General features: G+C 44.1%; 1 protein-coding gene across 1 annotated transcript in view; it reads right to left on the bottom strand.

Annotated features, from left to right (window-relative positions):
* Positions 1–554: 554 nt before the first annotated feature.
* grin2ab (glutamate receptor, ionotropic, N-methyl D-aspartate 2A, b) overlaps positions 555–19,987 on the bottom strand; it is a 92,514-nt gene continuing 73,081 nt past the window's right edge. Inside the window, exons 12-20 of the mRNA XM_042429385.1 lie at positions 18,002–18,155; positions 16,460–16,585; positions 13,985–14,214; positions 13,145–13,305; positions 10,246–10,433; positions 9,162–9,400; positions 6,499–6,682; positions 5,339–6,134; positions 555–5,246 (exon numbers count right to left, since the gene is read on the bottom strand). Of these exons, the coding sequence (XP_042285319.1) occupies positions 4,244–5,246; positions 5,339–6,134; positions 6,499–6,682; positions 9,162–9,400; positions 10,246–10,433; positions 13,145–13,305; positions 13,985–14,214; positions 16,460–16,585; positions 18,002–18,155 (3,081 nt within the window). The 3' untranslated portion in view covers positions 555–4,243. The remainder of the gene's footprint in view (positions 5,247–5,338; positions 6,135–6,498; positions 6,683–9,161; positions 9,401–10,245; positions 10,434–13,144; positions 13,306–13,984; positions 14,215–16,459; positions 16,586–18,001; positions 18,156–19,987) is intronic.

Here is a 19,987-nt window from a genome sequence, read left to right as displayed (position 1 = left end):
GTAAGTAATGGCAGTATTAATGTTTTATAGATCAGTAATAAGATATTAATGACAAATTTGTAAAAAAAATTTCTTCGTAACTTGCTTCATGTTTTATAAATTATCTTCTTAAATTAGTCAGAAAGAAGCTTCCAGCTTAGAGAGTTTCACCACTTTTAGAAAGAAGCTGCAGAGGATCTTTAACAACTTCTTAGAAGGTGAGAAACCAATTGTGTAGCCTTTGTCTAATAAGCATCAAGTCACTTATAAAAGACACTCTGGGAAATACACTCATTTGCTTTCTTGCTGAGAGTTAAATGAGAAGATCGATACCGCTCTCATACAACAGCGGTATCGATCCTCTCATCTATCTTTCACCAACAACGAGAGTAAATGTTGAACTGGCCCCAAAGTTGTCCTTATTATTGATCTATTACTAACCTACAAAGCATTAATAACTGTTTTATCAACCATTTAATGCATTGGTACTGAGTAGATAGATAGATAGATAGATAGATAGGTAGATAGACAGGCAGATGGATAAAAAGACTGAACAAGAAGACCCAGACAAGTAGAAAAATGTAACCTTTACTTATTTACAGATTGTACAGAGGTACTGAGTGACAAGGTAGTATTTACAACACAACTAGTAGCTTAGAAACCCCTGAACTTATACACAAGTGAGATACACAGCAGGACCCACAGGACTACACGCCAACGCGCACCTTCCACCCAGCACTGTATGTATATGAGCACACCTGGACCAAACTAAGAGCTGTGCTGAGCCCGGGAACATTTTCCACGCGTTCCTCAGTGGCTGCTGGCGTTGTGCGGGGCCAGCTGGGTACCATATTGGTGACATCACAGGCCGGGAGCCTGGGGAGGCAGGGTTGGGAGTGGAGGGAGGATGGGGGGGGAGGGTCCAGAGCTCCGGTCAGATGTGGTGCCCTAACCAAGGGTGGAGGGGGAACATCGACGCATGTAGCCCAGCAGGTCAACTCAGGGAGAACTCAGGTGTTGCAGCAAAATAGGTACCACCAGAAACACGAGCACGTCATGCAATTTAAAAAATCCAAAATAAAACAAAAGGTTGGTGTAAAAATCTGTGTGATGGTGAACATACAAAACTCATTCTACATGCTCTCTTCAGCACAACAGTACAGACGCAACATGTGTGTATGTGTGTGTGTTTGTGTGTGTGTAACTGTATTTGTGTTATATGAGTAAGAGCCAGGTCAAATGTTACGTGTGGGACGAAGGGAAGAGAGTACAGAAAAGTACACACACACACACACACACACACACTCACACTCACACACACACACCACAAACAAACTCTCAATACACATATCATCCTCTGTCTTATATAAATGCCTGCACGGTGTAAAACACACACATACACACACACACACACTCGCTCACACTCAGAGGTGAAACAGCACAGACTCGTAGTGGAAGAGAACTATGTGGGTGGAGGGGGTTCGTAACCACACAGGCTGGACTATCATTATTCATTGAGTGATTCAGATGAGAGACCCAGCGACGTGGAGCTAGTTTACTGGTTAGCTGACCAGGTGAGTGTGTTTGTTAACCCAGCAGTGAGGACTGTACAGTGAGGTCCCAACCAACAACACACCAGAGGAAAAAAAAAAAAAAAAGAATCAGTTTCACACAAGAATCTAAAACATGCCAGTCTTTTTTTTTTTTTTTTTTTTTTTTAAAGAAGCAGAATAAAAAGCCACGTTGTTATTGAAATGAATTCAACACGCAATACCATTCAAATCAAACAAATGAAATCAATTTCTAACATTTAAAACAAACAAAAAAAAAAATCTCTGTACATAAGTATAATATTGCAACCTGATATTGTGCATATAACTCACACACCAAACCTGTTAAGTTTACCAAAGAGGGGCAGCGTTCACCGTTCAAAGGTGCGGTTTTTTGTTTCAAACTGTCTTGCATTCTTTGCAGCCAATATATATATATATATTTATATGTGTGTGTGTGTGTGTGTGTGTGTGTTTGTGTGTGACAGGGAGAAAGAAAGAGAATAGAGATAGACACTCAGCTAATGGGAAATCAAGTCCTTTTTCCATCAAAATCCTTGTGCTCAAAAATCAATGCCCTTACTCAGTAGATTATGGATTTCTAGAACACTCATACACACATTGCCAGCTTGTCGAGTGTGTGTTTGTGTGTGTGCGCGCGCGCATGTGTGTGTGTGAGTATTGCCTCTGTAACGAGTCACTTTGCAAACTCTCTGCTTTGCCATGTGACTCTCTGCTGAAACATAGCGCTGTGTTCTCGCCAACAGAGAGCCGCAGAAGTACCAGCTATTCTCGCCAGGAGTATTAATTTGATGAGTAAATCTGCAACAGTGATGCACTCAGCCTCTTAATTCACTACGGATACATTAAACCGGGCCTAAAGTTCCTTTGTTCAACATAGAAAGTTATTAGAAAAAAGTACTGTATCCTACGAGAGCTGATGTTGAATTTGATGAACTCTTACGACTACTGATATTAAGTGATTTCCAACAATATGCTGAGTTTTTTTTAAAACACCACGACTGAACTTTATTCTTCTGATACTCAATCTACTCTATAGAAGGAAGCATAGGGAAGGAAGTGATAGAGAGAATAAACAAAAACAAGCCGATGAAGGAATTAGGAAAGGCTAGAAGGAAGAGTGAGCAAAGCTAAAGTAAAAAAAAAAAAAAAAAAAAAGAAGAGAGAGATTAAAGAGTTGGTGTTGTGTATACTGTATGAAGCTGTGCCCATTATCTAACACTGTAAAACTTCTGACCTCACAATGAAAACCGACAGCGCTTTGCCTCAACGGTGCCCTAAAAACCCAGTGTCAAAGAGAAATAAGAGAAAAAAGAAAACATCTATCCAGCGAATGATCGAGAATATTCATATTGTTCAGTATAAAAGTGTTTTTGGTCAAACGTCTGTGTTAGGTGGCAGGGTATAAAATCTACAAAGTGCACAAAGAGAGGCTATCTCGTAACCTCGACACACACACCCACCCTAAACTACTACCCTAGACTACTGCGTGTGTGTGTGTGTGTGTGTGTGTGTGTGTGTGTGTGTGTGTATGTGTGTGTGCATATATGACCCTGTATAGGAGTTTAACTGTAACACAGGGCAGTAGGAAGCATGCAGTATGACCTGAAGGCTAGCTAAGAGAGGAAGCAAGAATGCTATACTGTGTGTCTCTAGATCTAGAAACACTAGAACACACACTCTCATCCTGAGAGGCTTTTACGGGCGGCCATGTTTGGTCCACTTTTTTTTTGGAATGTTCAATTAACTGACATCAACAATAACAAACAGTCGGTAGCTTTTACTTCCCCTAAAAAACAGACAAAGTGTGTGTGTGTTCGAGTGTTTGTACGTCTGCGGGCAGCAGCTGATACACTTCTCAGACCTGTGTCCTGACCAGCTGCCCGCCTCCCAGTCTAGTCTATTACATAGATAGTAATTTCCATTCAAGTCAAGGATTACTCTAGTGTAGTTTACTAATCTTTAAGCCATGCTGGCAGTGCAGTTTGGAGGCTCAGACAACATACGGGTTGACTGTAGAAATCATAGTGCAACAGGAAAGTCCTGGAGAGGGGCGGCTGTGTTTAGGTGAAATGTGTGTATTCTCCGAAAGAAAGGGAAGAAGGGGGGGGCGCGCGAGGGGGGGGGGGGTTGTGTCCCCTCCATCTCCAAGAGGCTGGTGAGAGGGCGGGACAGGTCGGCTCGTCTCAGTATCTTCCATCAGATCCCACTGTGGGTGTTTGACTCCATGTACAGTGTCCCTCTTATTCCGCCAGGAATTTGATCTGTCTGGTCAGACGTATTTGTCAGTTTTTAGCCTCGTTGCCCACAGCTTGAGGCTAGTACACACACTGACACTCACACACACTCTTCATCTTGTATTGTGCCTCCAGGTGTCCCTGTGGCCCCCAACCCTGCCCTATAGAGGGTGTGATAAAGAAACAATGATCTATTTATTTATTCAGCATCACCATTAACCTTTTAGTCCAGAGCAGACCTTCCTGTAGCTCACCTGTGTGTGTATGTGTGTGTGTGTGTGTGTGTGTGTGTGTGTGTGTGTGTGTGTGTGTGTGTGTGTGTGTGTATGTCTGTGTGCATGTTTCTGTATATGTGCTTAGAATCAGAGCTGCCTGGTCCGGTCGCACACTTTCTTTCTTGCATGCGTGTGTTTCAGTGAGAGTAAGTGAGTGTGTGTGTGCGCGCGTGTGTGACTCTCAGACGTCAGACTCGATGCTGGGCATGCGGCGGTAGAGCCGGGGCCGGTTGCTGCCTGCGCTCGAGGCTCGCGGTGCTGTCACATAGCTCATTGGCTGAGAGGCAGCAGGTGGGACCATGTAGGCCACCACAGGGGGCTCCTGCTGAGGGTAGAACACCTGTTGGTCAACATGGCCGCCATGCTGGTTGAATTGATGGCTGCCATGGTTACCGAGGGTAAGCGACACTGGCATCCGCTGCTTATAGAGCTCGTGGGCAGAACTTCTCTGCGGCATGCGTGTGACAGCCTGGGAGGCGGGGTCTCGTTGTGTCGTGCCAGGAGCTGACTGGAGGAAAGGGTTGTGAGAGGGGCGATCGGGGAAGAGACTCTTTGAGCGCCGGGGGAGAGGCATTGGGGCGTCCAGGCTGTGGTGGTGGGAGGGTGATGGAGAGGGGGGGCTGCGGCTGCTGAACGGACGATCAGAGCGCATTGTGAGAACGTTAGCATAGGCCCCCTCGTCCAGGGTCAGCTCCCTCTCCCTATCTCTGTCAGGCAGACTCAGCCCCCGCAGGTGGGTGTGCGACTGCGACTGCCGCTCGGGAACGCCGTCCGGAAGCACGTTTTCATAGGAGGGCTGGCGACTCAGCTGGAGGTGCTGGGCCGACGAGGAGGTGGGAAGAGGAGATGGGGAGGTAGGGGAGGGCTCGAAGTGGCTGACTAGCCCGTCCCCTTCGCCCACCAGGCCCAGCTCGTTCTGGGGAAGGTAGTGTGTAAACATGTCCCCGCTGTGTGGGTGAGTGTGTGTGTGGGAGTAGTGTGAGTGCAGGTGGTCTTCGCTGATGTCGTACAGGTTTCCCAGGTGGGCGCAGGCATCACAGCGAGCCTGCGGCGAGCGGACAGTGTAAAGGCCAGAGTAACCAGTCAGCTTGGTCAGGCAGGAGCGACAGTGGCCGGGCCTGGCGCTCTGTGTCCCTGAACCCGCAACTGGGGCATCGAATGAACCTCCAGCCTTCTCCTTCACACTGGAGGGAGAGAAGATGACTGATTACTCAAAAAACAACAACAACAGCACTTACAACATGGTTTTACGTTTATTTCCTAATGAATATGATACCTGCTGTGTGTGTAGGTGCTGTATTTCTTGTCCTTCAGGGAGTGCAGGTCGGCCTCAGCGCTGTGACTGTGGTGCAGCAGGCTGGCACTCAGCTGTAAAATGGGTGCGTCCGCCTGGTGGGAGTGTGTGTGACTGTGTGAGTATGTGCTTTCAGGTGGAAACAGGTCAGGGGGGTAACTGTGGTCATCACCTCCCCCTTGGCTGTCCCGCTGGTATGGAGGAGCAGACTGGAGACTGGCCTGGTCTGAGTCAATGGAGTAAATCTTGGATCCTCCGCCCCCACTTCCCCCTCCTCCTCCTCCCCCACCCCTCTTCCTCAGCTGATTGATTGGCTTGAATCCGCCCCTCGCCGCCATGGAGTCAGAATCTTTGTGTGATGGCGGCCGACTGGAGCACTCTGATATGTCAGAGTGCGGCGGCTCTTCGGGAAGGTAGCGCTGGCTCTTCATTTGTGGAGGTCCAGGTCCAGATGCTGGGGTGGGGCTTGGGCCGTGGCCTGGAGATACGACAGTGGGCTGGGTCTTCAGGGTCTCCACGCTTTTCTTCCAAAGGGCTCGAGGCTTTGACGCAGGGCAGGCCGGCCCGGGAAGGCGGGTCTTGCCGTTGTCGTTGGTGATTGACAGCTGGGGCTTGTTGGGGCTGGTCTGGAGAGCAGGGGCTTTTTGTTGCCCGGGAAATGGCGCAGCATTGTTAAGGAGGTTTTTGTGTCGCCCGGACAATGACAGGAAACTCTGTGGACCAGCGGCGTTGCTATAGAGACCAGGACCCTTCGGAGGCAGACTATGGAGGGAGTTACCTAGGAGACAAGGAGAGATGCACCTCAGACAGCTGATACAATAGATGGATGTTTGGATGGATGCTCAGCCAGTTTGCTGATACATTATCTATTGCCCTGGCGAGCAGTGTACGCCATCTAATGTGTTTTTTAATCATGGGGCTAGCTTGTACTTGACAGTCAATGCGATTAAAGTCTGGAGTCCACAACAAGGTGAAGCGAGTCACCTTTACTTATGCATACGTAGACTGTATAGAAAAGGCAGGGTAACCTCTGTATGTAGGCATGTTTGCCTGCTCTGTGACGGTAGAGTCTATTCATTTTGACCTCTATATCTTCAAAATATACACTATATGGTGTACTGTGTATGACAGTAGGACAGTACCTTTCCCTGACACCATATCTAGGATGCTAGGCTGCAAGAGGACTGTGTTGCGTTTGGGAGAAGACAAAGCCATGGACTTGGCGGACTTGAGCAGGTGCAGCATGTTGGCTTGAGGACTGAAGTCAAGCTCAGGAGCCTTCTTCTTCATATCTATATGAACTCCATGGATACAGCTCCATATACCCTGAGAGGAGAGGAGAGGAGAGGAGAGGAGAGGAGAGGAGAGGAGCGGAGCGGAGAGGAGAGGAGAGGAGAGGAGAGGAGAGGAGAGGAGAGGAGAGGAGGAGAGGAGAGGAGAGGAGAGGAGCGGAGAGGAGAGGAGAGGAGAGGAGAGGAGAGGAGAGGAGAGGCAGGCAGGAGGGAGATAAGAGAGATTATAGAGTTAAAAAGAGTTAATTCCCAGCCCAGTGACTTCACCGCAAAAAAAAGGATCAAACATGCATAAGACTAATTTCCTTGCAAGGTAAATTAGGAAAGACCTCTGCATCCTTCTCTCAAGCCTGTTCACTGCAAACCTTAAAGGGACAGTTCACCCCAAAATAAAAAATACATATTTTTCCTCTTACCTTTAGTGCTATTTATCCATGTAGATCGTTTTGGTGTGAGTTGACGAGCTTTGGAGATATCGGCCATAGAGATGTTTACGTTCTCTTGAATACAATGGAACTGGATGACACTCAGTTTGTGATGCTCAAAGCACTAAAAAATACATTTGAAAGACTCAACAGCAATGTCGCTTTCCAGAAATCATGACCCGTTTACTCAAGATAATCCACGGACCTTGTTGTGAGCAGTTTCATGTAGGAACAATTTTCTACACCCACCAACCATGAGTAGATGCACGCTTCCTTCTGCGCAGTGAGATGGTTGGTGGGTGTATTTCGGTAGAGGTCTGTGGATTATCTTGAGTAGCAGGGTCATGATTTCTGGAAACAGAAACATTTTTTTGGCGCCTTGAGCACCACAAGCCGAGTGCCATCCAGGTCCATTGTATTCAAAAGAAAGCAGGCATCTCTGCAAACCTTGGCAACTTACACCAAAACGATCAAAATGGATAAACAGTGCTACAGGTAAGAGGGAAAATATGTGTTTTTGGCGGGGGTGAACTGTCCCTTTAACCGCATTTTGTTTTGTAATGTGGCAAGGAGAGATAATCGCCACTTTTTTAGATGAACTGCCCGCAGAGGCGCCAAGAAAATTTAATTCAGGTGATGATGTCACTGGAGGGGGGCTTTGAGTGCAAGTAGATGTTCTTCCTAAAGCCACTTAACCTCCAGCATCGCTGCTCTAATGGCATGCGCACACCGAGTGGCGGACACACACACAGCAAACACGTCGCACTCTTTTTGTAAAACACTCAATGTGTGAAATGCAGCTCGTCTGGAATAAAAGCCCTGCCTAACACAGAGACATGACACATGAATAATGAAAGCGTGGTCCGTCTGGGTGGGCCCATTTATGTTTTGTGTATGTACATTTAGGTTTATGTGTGTGCATCTGTCTATCTGTCTGTCTGCGTGTGCGAGCGTGGTCAAGTCACGTCGCCGCACCTGCATGTGTGTAACCATTTTTAACTTTGTCCGACCAGACTTGTGTGTGCGTGTGTGTGTGGGAGAGTGAAAGAGAGAGAGAGAGCGAGAGAGAGAGAGCTTTGTCTATATGTATATGAGTGTGTGTCCACATCATCCTCTTAGCTGTTTGATTCCTCTATCCTGCCGTCCATATGCACGGCAATAAATTCAGCTCTGCCTCAGCTGGGCTCTATAATCATACTATCCCCCGTCTTTCCTCTTTTATCACACGCACACATAGAGAGATTCCTTCTATATCTTAACAGTAACTATTGTACATGTTTCAGATATATGATTCACAAATACGCACGCATGCCCGCAGATTTTCCCTTAACTGTGACAATCGTGTAAGTTTCAGACTCATTTCAGACATTCACACAACAAAAAGGCCCTTTTGCGCCTTCCTGTTTGCATTTTCACCGCATCTGAAGAACCGTGAAGATTAGGCAAATTAGACAGATAAAGGATTAAAAAATCAACAGCTTTGTTTGAGATGCAATTTTGGGAGGCAGCAAGACAACAGCTACAGAGTAATCGTTTTTGTAATTTACTGTGCGATATTTGAGTGGATGTCGTTAAACACCGGAAAGGCTCGACGCCTGTCTTCAAAGACGCAACAATCTGCTCAGAGTTTTTTTTTCCTTCTATTTTTCTGCTTTACTATGTAAACGTATTGAAACAATTAGAAAATATAATTAAGTTTTGTTTCTCTTGCTGATCCTTTGTGTGTTTTGCCCACTCTACCCCTTCATCCCATTCTCTTTTACAGCAGTCTTAAAGACAGCTTTATTTTTTAAACATCAATAACATTAAAAGAATTCCCCATCCCAAATCTTGATATTGATATTGCAGCCAGTGCTTGCTGTACATCAGCTTTTGCACTCTTGAGGATGGTGTTTGATCAGTAAGTGGAGAAATTTTGGAAACACTGGAAGATTTTAACAGCAGCAACTGAAAGTACTACTACAGAAGCAAAGGGGGCGAAAACTGCTATCTAGGAACCAAAACTGGGCCTGGTTTCTGATGTCAAAATGCAGTTAAAGTTCCTAATTTACCAAAAAAGGGTTATTGGATACATTTCCTTCTCCTCACCCTGCTGATAGTGAAGAGCAAACCCGGCCTTCCAGAACAGACACCAGTGAAGCAGTATCTCAGTCTCCAGTAGAAAAGGTGCTCAGAGATAAAGGTGAGGATGGAGAGGCCCATGGCTGTGGCCAGCATATAGAAGACCCCTGCCATGTTGTCCACATCCAGTTGGCTGGACATCACCTCGTTCTTCTCATTGTGGCAGATCCCCGTGAGCCACTGTGCTTCTAGCTCCTCCATTTCACCTGTTGGAAAGGTAAGGAGAGAGGGAAAGTGAGAGGAGAAGGTTTAAAGATGGCAGAGGGAGGTAGAGGCGAGGAACGAAGGAAAAAGAAATTGAAAAAGGGAGGAAATAAAGTAAAGCGCCAAGCAAGAGCGGAAGGGTTGGAGGGGATGGGCGCTGGAGGGAAATAAAGAGGTGTGGTGGGAAAAAGGGGTATCATCACGAGGGAGGATGGAGAGGAGAAGGGAGGAGGGGAGAGAGGTGAAGTAGCAAATAGATCGTAATGAAAAAGGAGACAGGAGGTGGAGTGAAAAAGGGGTTGTAGGGGGAGGGGGAGGAATTGATGGTGATTGAGTGATAAGGACAGATGGGAGACTGAGTGTGTTTGTGTGTCTGCGCGCATGCGTGCGTGTGTGCTCGCGCATGCGGGTGCTTGCCCTGAATAAAAAGGCCGGGTGTGAAGCGAAGCGCTTTAGTGGTTTCAGCAGTTTGATTTCTTTCTGGCTCATTTTCTGTCTTCCATTCGCACCATCTCACAGCTTATTATACAGAACAATCTGGAGGAGTAAACATAACAGGACACGGTGGACACACACTCACACACTCACTCACACACACACACACGCACACATTCACACACAAACCCACACAGAGTAATGATGATGAAATGGTGTGTTAAGACTAACCCCTGATAGCTCTCTGGCAGAGGGAGAGAGGAGAGAGGGAGAGTGTTGGAGGAGGGGGAAGACGGAAGAAAAGCTGAGCAGCGGCACATCTGTAATAACACTAAAGACCTGGAACAACTTAGCAACTTAAGCTTCACTGTAGTGTGAATGAGATGATGCGGGATGTGTGCGAGCGCCTCACCATCTCCTATGATGCCCAGTATAGCCAGATCAACGAGACGTTTCCAGTAGGAGCCTTTCTGCAGGGCGATGCCATAACCTGTGGTGGCAAAGATGTAACCGCTGCCGATGGTAACCAGCTTACAGCCGTCATCTCTGCCGGCCATGTAGTTCAACACCGCAGCATCGTAGATGAAAGCATCCAGCTTTCTGTAAGAGAAGCACATGTTCTGGATTTACTATTAAGCCCGGTGCTCATGAGATGATTAATAGGAAAATATAGAAGACACACATTTAACATAGCATATTATAAACATATTATATAATATATTTCTGCTACACAAATTTAGGTTTATTACTTCTCACTTTTCTGAAATCCTAAATATTTTTACCTTTTCTTTTTACCAAAAAACTATTCAGCTGAAACATTACTGATAGAAACAGAAATATGCAACCTGCGACGAGAACATTTTGAGAAATAAGCTTATTAATTTTCTTGTCTGTTAAATATGAGGCCCGAATAACGGACTGAAAATTGCCTATTCAGTCCAATAAGAACTGCTCGGCTGGTGCATACGCCACAAAAGTTTCTAGCTTCTGGGTTTACTTCTGGGGGTATGCAGCCCACTGAATACGCCCAGTAGTGTTTCTCCCGCTGGCCCCGCCCACGAGTTCCTGCTTAGCCCATAGACTTTACATTGTGATGACGTGACAGATTTTTAAATCACTTTTTTTGGCTTGAGGAAAGTTCTACAAATATAAAAACTCCATGGATCAAAGATTCACAATAGAAAGAGTCATAATTAACCTTGTTTGCAATTCGAGATGTCTTGTCAACAGTTTTACAGACGTCTCTTTTACAGTGGTGGTTTATGGGGAAAATGCTTTTTGGGCTGCAGTGGGATTTTTCGCTGCAATACTGTGAGTGGCCACTGGAAAAAACTGGCTGCAAGGCAGCGCCGTATCCAGCTCTTATGATACATCCATGATGGGGCTACAGCCAACTTCCTGTAGTCTTCTTAACACAGTGAGGTTGCCAGGCAACCAGGGGAAACTCCAGCAATTCACTGCACCCAGCCAAGAAATAGTCCTGCACATAATCCCCTGTTGAACTACAAATTGTAATTTTTACACTCTGATTTTTGTATGGATTTAGATTAAACAAATAAGACAAAACGTGTTGAGTTGTCAGCTTAAGAGGTGGTAGGCAGATTTTTTTTACTTTTGGACAGAGCCAGTCTTGCTGCTTCCTCCTGTTTCCAGTCTTTATGCTAAGATAACTAGCTGCTGTGCTGTAGCTTCCTATTAATCATGCAGACGTGAGAGTGGTATGAATCTTCTCATCTAACTCTCGGTAAGAAAGTGATTAAGCACTTCCAAAAATGTCAAAATATTTTAAGTAGTGGCTCCCAAGAGGTGTGAAGTTAAATCGGAGGGGTCACACGATTATTATAGAAATAAGAAAAACAATATTTCTGTTAAAAAAATGACTGTACACTATCATCAGGCTTCAGCAGTGAAGACCTCAACACTACTGAGTCTTCACTGCCAAATAGTGACTGTAACAATGTTCCTCTGATCCACGAACAAACCAGATGGATTACCCACAAGGCTTTTTTTTCTTGGAGCTATAATTTCTCACGCAAATCAGATTTGGACTCAGGCAGTGACTGAGAGTATTCTCCAGTGTGCATGCTGGTACAGTAAATGTTCACGTCCACGAGGATGCCTTTGTTCGCAGTGAGCCACACTCTTTACTTGCAGGTTTTGTCATTATTCTGACATGACAGGTTGAATTCAAACTAAAGGGCCACAATTTATATCTGACGCAACGATCCCCCTTTGTGGGCCCGATATGTCTAAGCTCAGCAAAAACAGAAGTTTGATGTATGACTGTTAACCAAACACAATGTAACCTGGAGCCAATATCACCAGCCTTTATAACAGCAGAACCTTGTTTTTAACTTCAAAAAAGCATAAAAGTGTTTTTATATAACACAATGAATAGAGCATAGTGTTAATAAATCCCCCCTGGGGCCCTCCATGTTAAATATGTATGCATAAATATAAAGCTCTCTGAATTTAACTATTCACCAAAGGGCATATGTTAAATGAAAACATGGAGTAGCTGTTGTTGCTATAGTTGGATTTTTTTTCTGTGCATAGAATTTCAGACTAATATTCTTTCATTTAAGTGTACACAGCATTTGAGAACAATATAAATCCATTAAAAAAATATGGAGCATTTTAAATATGTATTTTGTGTTACGGCCTATCTTATGACTTGAGTGAGATTTCGACTAGAATTCCAAAGCGTTTATATTTTATGCCGTCTGAACGACTAGTTTTCCTGAAGAATTCAATTAAACACTGATGACTCTGCTGAACACATTCATTATAAAGTTTTGATGTTGTAAAAACAAAACATATTATATGAGAAACAAACCTTATCTATTTGATATGCAGTATCAATAAAGTAATTGCAGAAAGGAAATAGCAAAAAGTAAAATTATGTTTGGAGAAAATACCCCAAAGATCAAAGCACACAAAATTAATGAACACTGCAGTCATCCTTGCATTAGTGTGTTTAGGAAGGAGAATAAAGGTAGCGAACTCCAGAACAAATTACACTCTCCCTGTTTTGGCAGCTCCAGTAGCAACAAGACTCCATAATGAGCACGTACAGACGGCATCTGCATTTTACCGTTAGTGACAGAAACACTCAGTAAAGTTACATTGCTGCAGCATTATACCATGAGCTGCTGCTAGGCCCCGTGGGGCTGGGATTGTGTGATGAAATGTCTTTTTTTTTGTTTGTTTTCACACATTCTTAAGCATATATGCTGTCTGCAAACAGAATTATCCTCTCAGGTATAATAAATCTCAACTTGATGTGAGTTGGCTTGACAAGTTTACAGTACCCAGTCTTGAGGCTGACCAGCGCATCCTGGACTCCACTCTGATGGTATTTGGTCATGTACTGATGCATATCTGGATAGTTCTTCCTGATGTTGCGCTCTGTGCTGCCGTTGGGAACCGTCCCAAAGCGAAAAGGAGGGGAATACGAGTATGGACTCTGGAACTGGAGGGAGAGAGAAAGGGCAAGGCAGAGCGAGACAGATTGTTTAAAAAGGGTAGTGACAGGAGCACAAAAAAAAAAAGGAAAACAGAGGTTCAAAGACAAAGAGAAGAAGGAGTGAGAGACGGTGGGAGGAAAAAAGACAAAGTGGAAAAGACAAAGAGGAAGTGAAGAAAGGGAGGCAAAGCGAGAGAGGGAGAAAAAGAGTGAAAATGAAGGGGAGACAAAGGCAGAGGAGAGAGGAGGATGATTGGAGAGTGACAAGAAGAGACAGAGGAGATAGGAGGAGGGAGAAACAGTGAACTGGACTCATCAGTCATCATCATTGTGTGTCCAGTCTAGCGTAAGACTGGCTGAGGTTCTGCTGACACTGCCAGGCTCTGCGAACCACACACACATACACACACACACACATCCAAATACAAACACACACACACACACGTCTTTGATCTGTGCAGCCTGTGTGTGTGTGCGCCCCTGGGTCTGCTGTGCTGGCAGTGTTAGTGTGGTGACAGCTACGGCCAGAGGGTTTAGGCTGTTGAAGCCCAAGGGCGCTCCCTGGAGAGTCCTGTCTGGCCGCAGGGCTGGCATCCATTACAAGAGCAACCCTGACTGTGAATGCGTTTAGTTTCTTCTGTGTGTGTGTGGGTGTTTCTGCGTGTCCATATATGTGTAATCCCACCTTCTTGTCAGACAATCCAGTGACTTGGTCCACAAACTCCTCCTGGATCATGAAGGCAGCCAGGTTGGCAGTATAGGAGGCCAGGAAGATCACGGCAAAGAAGGCCCACACTGATACGATGAACTTACTGGTGGTTCCCTTTGGGTTCTGCACCGGTACAGAGTTGTTGAACACCAGACCCCACAGCAGCCAGATGGCCTTACCGATGGTGAAGGATGGACCATGTGGGTCTGAGAGAGAGAGAGAGAGAGAGAGAGAGAGAGAGAGAGAGAGAGAGAGGGGGGCAGGGGAGCAGAAAAAAAGCAGTAAAAACTGATGTGCTGGAGAAAAAAAAAACCTGGAGGGCAAGTACAGTGGTAACCTTATATCTCACATTTTCAGCTAAAGGTCTGATGCATATTATGGAGTAAAAAAACAGGCAGCCACGTAATAATTTACATTATAATACATGTTGTTTTTTTTCCCCTGCTGCCTGCTGTACTGTTGCCTACTAGCAGCTGAATGCTAGAAAGCTGAAAAGTGACAATTACAAGTTTTGCAAATTATCGTACATCATTCCAAAAAAGTTCAAAACTCAGTTCAGTTCAAACTGAGAGCCTTATGATGCAGTTGTGATGCATTTGTTATTAAACTGGCACTGTAACATGTAACTGGACATAATGTGAAGAGGGAGGGAAAAAAAATTATTAACTTTACAGGAGGATAACTGAATGATACTGAGGAACGTGACCCTATTATTTAGTTAAATATATATACATTTATATACATCTTTAGCCCACACCACAAATTTTGAGACGTTCATTGTGAAGATCAAACTATAAAATACAATGCTGCTGGTAGCTGAGAGCATTGTAGCAAGTAAATCACTGTCCACAGACTGCTCTGGTTCTCCAACTGAATCTAAAATGATGTGTTTGAGCCTTATGTTTGATAGTGAAAAAGAACAAAAAAAAAAAAGTGAGATTTCGGGTTGTTACTGTGAGACACTTGTGGCTGAAATGCACCACGAACAGCAAGTCAGGCTGTTTATTTCAGGCTGTGCCATGATTGTCTAGGTACATTGCTGCAACTGCAAGAAAAAAAAAAGCACTACAAGTTGAAGTGAACTCTAAATGGGATTCAATAATGTGTGACGCTTGTGGCTTGTAATGCATTTTAGCTGCAAATGTCTGCACTCAGGGTAAAACCATGAGGTAACTATTAAAGGAATAGTTCAACATCTTGAGAAATACTCTTATTTGCTTTCCTGCCGAGTGTTAGATGAGAAAATTCCACTCTCATGTCTGTACAGTAAATATGAAGCAACAGCCAGAAGCCGGTTAGCTAAATTTAACTTAGACTGGAAGACTGGAAATAGGGGGAAACAGCTAGCTTGGTTGGTTGGTTGTCAACCTCACAGTGACGACAGAACTACCAGAAAGTTGCTGCTCCCGGCTAAGAAACAGTCCAGCACATAACCCATAACACTGTAACAAGACGTTTTTACACTTTGGTTTTTGTACGGATTAAACAAGTGAGATATAACATGTTAATTAGTGAGCTAGAGGTGCTGGAGGGCACATTTTGTTATGTATGGAAAGATCCAGGCCAGCGGTTTCCTGCTGTTTCCAGTCTTTATGCTAAGCTAAGCCACTCCTGGATCCAGCTTCATATTTGCCATACAGATACAAGGGTGATACCAATCTTCTCATCTACTTCTCAGTGAGAAAGCAAATATGAATATTTCTCAAAATCTGAATTAATGAGATAATTATCTCAGAATTCGGAGAAAAGTTTTCATGAAAAAAAAAATCTGCTCTGCTTTTCTGAATTAATGACATACTTCAAAATCCTGACTGAGATAATTATCTCATTAATTCAGAAAAACTATCTTAAGTAAATGCATTACGCTTCTGTAAGAATTCAGTCAGTGTGTAAGATTAAAAAATAGCTAATTAAACTTTGGATTTATTGAACTGTGTTCAGATGCACTTAAAGGGAAATCAAAGAAAAAACGTGATTCACTAGCACTAGCTATATCTGGACTGGGTTTCATCTCATTTAAAGGTTAAATTAAGCTAAAAATCTAAGCTAAAATTTCTGCTTTATTCGACAGTGACAGTATAGATAGACGGGGGGACGGGGGAGAGAGCGGGGATGGCATGCAGCGGGGGGTGTGGGTCAGGATTGAACCTGTGCTGCCGCGGTAATGATACTCTATACAGTGAGCTGCCGGAGCGCCCCAAGGTTCAGCTTTTTGATGATGCCTCAGATTGCAGTTTTGGCGAGTAGCTTTGGGAGAGAATTGTTAATGCTCTCCAACATTAACTGAACTGTCCAAAGTTGGAGTTATAATAGGTCACCTCTTTTGCTTCTGGGGAAGCTTGTATTTGTGCTTCTCGCTCTGGGGCGAGACGATTGTTGTGATGTTCCTGACTGTGTGTGTGTGTATGTGTGTTCGTGTGTGTGTGTGTGTGTATATGTGTGTAAGCCTACCTTTGCCTTGGGCCAAGTTGCGGTTGAAACCCAGCGGGCTGACAAACTCAAAGAGGAAGACGGCGATGGCTGTGACAATGAGCAGCATCACAAACATCATCACCCAAACTGATGCACTGAAGGGCTCTGAGAGGAGAGAGAGAGAGAGAGAGAGAAAGTTAAAGAGAAATCAAGTACATGAGACAGAGAGACACTGTGAATGGGGAGAAAGAGGATACAGACTCTGAGAAATAAAGAGGGGGAAGCAAAAAAGCGAACGGGGATGAGGGGGAGATAAAGTGAGGAAAACATAATAGGGAAGACACAGAGAGGGGAGGAAGAGAGACAGGCGGAGTGGGAAAGAAGTGAGGGAGGGATGGACGAAGAGGGAGAGTTAGTCACAGAGAGTTTGACGGAGCACATTTCCATATTTCTCATTATTCCCTTGGATGAGAGCTGAGAGAGGGAGAGGCCTGGGGCGTGGGAGATGGTAGAGGAAGGGGGGAAGGAGAGAAAGAGAGGGAGAGAGAAGGAGGGTGAGAGAGGGAGAAGAATCAAACTCTGAGCGATCTGATGAGCCCTGCTGTGGGCATGTGTATGTGATCTACTTGTGTATGATCTGTGCATGGGTGTGTGTGTGTGAGAGAGTGAGTCGGCATGTGTTTGGTGCGTAGCAGGGCAGGAGTTCAGAGAGCGGGATGAGTGCCAGAGACGCTGAACCCAGACAAATTGTATGTGTGTGCGTGTGTCACTGTATGTGTAAGTATGTGACTGCCAGGGTTAGCCAACCTTGAGAGATTGTGCGCTGAGGTGCCTCTAATATGAGTGCGAGAGATACTGAACCGTCACTGATACCCAGGCCCAGGCTCAACACACACACCCGCTCACATGCACACATACAGTGCGCCTTCATATAAAAAACGCACACAAAGCATTCACCCCTTAACATACATACGGCCAAAGCACATTCATTCTCCTCACATCCTAGATTCAATACACAAACGTCCTAATATATTCGTGCAGTATCACACACACTTTTTTTTTTTTTTAAACACACACGCATAGTGACACATGGCTTGATACACAGGGACCAACACACGCATGGTACAATACATCCCCTCGCTTCCTGCCTCGCTCCAATGACAATACAAGACATTAGGCAAGCACAGAGGAGCGCTTCAGTTTCTAGTCAGCTGAACAACTGGAGGAGAGGAGAGAAGAAGAGAAGAGAGGAGAGGAGGCGAGTATCAAGAATGCTTTGTCTGAGCTGACTTTTCAAAAACAGCTGGCACGCTCCACTTCCTCTGCTCTGGTAGAAATATTAATGTGCTTAGGGTGTTGAGGCCCAGATAAAGTCAGAGTACAAGTGGAATTTGGCCAGCATATACTGTCTGAATAAAATATTCCATTTTATGTGTGGGGTTTTGCCAACATGTAAGCACCTCCCTTTTTCTGCCCCCACTAGTCAGCTCACTGGGGGACAGACGCAGAAAAAGAAAAAAGGAAAAAAAAAAGGAAATTAGTGTTTGAGGAGGACAAAAAGGAAGAGTATGATAAATTTACCGAGGAAGGCAGAAGGAGAGACGGTCCCATTGCTACGTGAGACCATGACGCTGATTCCAGTCTCCACGAAGGGCACGGAGAAGTCAATGACCTCTGACCTCTCCTCATTGATGGTCAATGAACCAACTGCCATCACTGCCTTCTTATACACCACCTGGCAGACAGAGAGAACAATGGTTACATTGTACATGACTCACTACCTACAGTGACGGAAATAAATATAGTGAGCTCTGTAAATATTTGGACAAGATCATACGATTCGTCTTTATTGTCGAAATATCACAATAACTGAGGGTATAACGCACAATGTCAGCTATAGTTTGAGGGCAATTTCAGCCATATCAGATGAAAAAGTAAAGATTCAGCTGTCTTTTTCATAGTGCCACCGATTCTGTGTGTCTGAATGTAGTCTGACAGACAGAGATTCAGCTCATAAAGATGTCATTTTTAGTATGTAGTAAAATGTTATTTTTTTCTGATTTTACTGTCCAAAGGCTTCTAGCGGTCTGTTCACATAAACATTACCACAATCTCTGGATCATATTGTCAGGTTCCATTATCAGACGTTCTATGTCTCTATTTCACCCTTCACTGTGACAGCACTTTAATTCAATACATGATTGAATAAATAATTTCCAGAAAAGATAAGTGGCAGCAATCAAGTAGGTATCCTACTCCTGTTGAAGAGCTTCTTGACTTGAATTTAACACACTATACCAAATACAAGTTGATACATAATTTAAAAGCCTATTCAGTTGTATTTTTTGCCATAAAAACTACAGGTATAATCAGGTATGAAATTGTAGGACGCGAGCATTTTTGTGATGGTGAATATCTGATCATAGATAGACACATGAATAGATATAACCAGATTACAAACTCCCAGAACTTTAATATCTTAGATTACTTGCAGTGTAATGTTGGTATGTGTATCAAAAGAACTATCAATCAATTTAAAAGAGATGACAACATCCAGTCCTGTATTTTGAAGTTTGGTGGTGGGACAAAATTTGGATCACTGATTGTGGCTTTAAAGGATAAATCTGGTGATATTCTTTAATTTTCTTATTGTCAACAAACCCCACAAAAAAACCAACAATGAAGTTATCCTACTAAGCAAGTGGTCCCTGTGTAGCCAAGCCCTGATCTAGCTTAGTCCTCTGTGCCATAGACCTCTGTTGTCCAAAAACTACTTAAACCTATGGATGAGCCGCACAGTTGCACTGGGTTACATGTTCCGTCATTACCATGAACATGGGAACTGTGGCTTATTTTGAGTCAATCCCACATAATCCATCCTGATGATGTGAATACTCAGTGGTTCACCAAATGTGTGTTAATCTGAGTCCCAAAATAGGTATAAAAACAGTCCCAAACAAAGGCACCATTTACTCCTGTTTGAGTAACATTTGCTAAAAAAAAATACAATGCCCAAAAGATTCAGGAAATTATGTATGTAGCTTTAAAAAAAAAAAAAAAAACCTCATTAGGAACCAATGGGCTTGAGGCTGAGAGCCACTTGCAGGGTAGGAAAGTTGCAAAGTATTGCGAATCAACCTAATGCATTTTTTTTTATTGGATTTACATTTGCATTTATTCATTTGACAGATGTATTTATCCAAAGTGATGTACAAATGAGGTACAATCCAAGCCACAGTAGCTCAAGGAGAAGCCTTCGAGGATAAGTGCCTCAACACTCAGTTCCACATTCCTCGTGTACCACAAGGCTGCAGGTACATGAAGTGACACATAAGTGTGCAGAAAAACGACCTTTTTCTTGTGAGAGGGATAGAGGAAGATCGCGAGATAGAGAGAAAGAGAACATTAAGTGAGTAGGTACTATCAGAGGAGGTTTCCAAGCAATATTTGTTGACAATATGAGAAATATACTGCACAATAACACCAGCTTTATCCTTTAATCTTTACATTTAACAATAAGATTTCAACAGTAGGAGACAGACCAATATGGTAGTGTAGTGGGATATG

This window comes from Thunnus maccoyii, chromosome 2 (assembly GCF_910596095.1).
Source record: "Thunnus maccoyii chromosome 2, fThuMac1.1, whole genome shotgun sequence".
NCBI classification, from domain to species: Eukaryota; Metazoa; Chordata; class Actinopteri; order Scombriformes; family Scombridae; genus Thunnus; species Thunnus maccoyii.
Note: the sequence above shows the minus strand (reverse complement) of the source record. Positions and strands in the feature narration are given on the sequence as shown.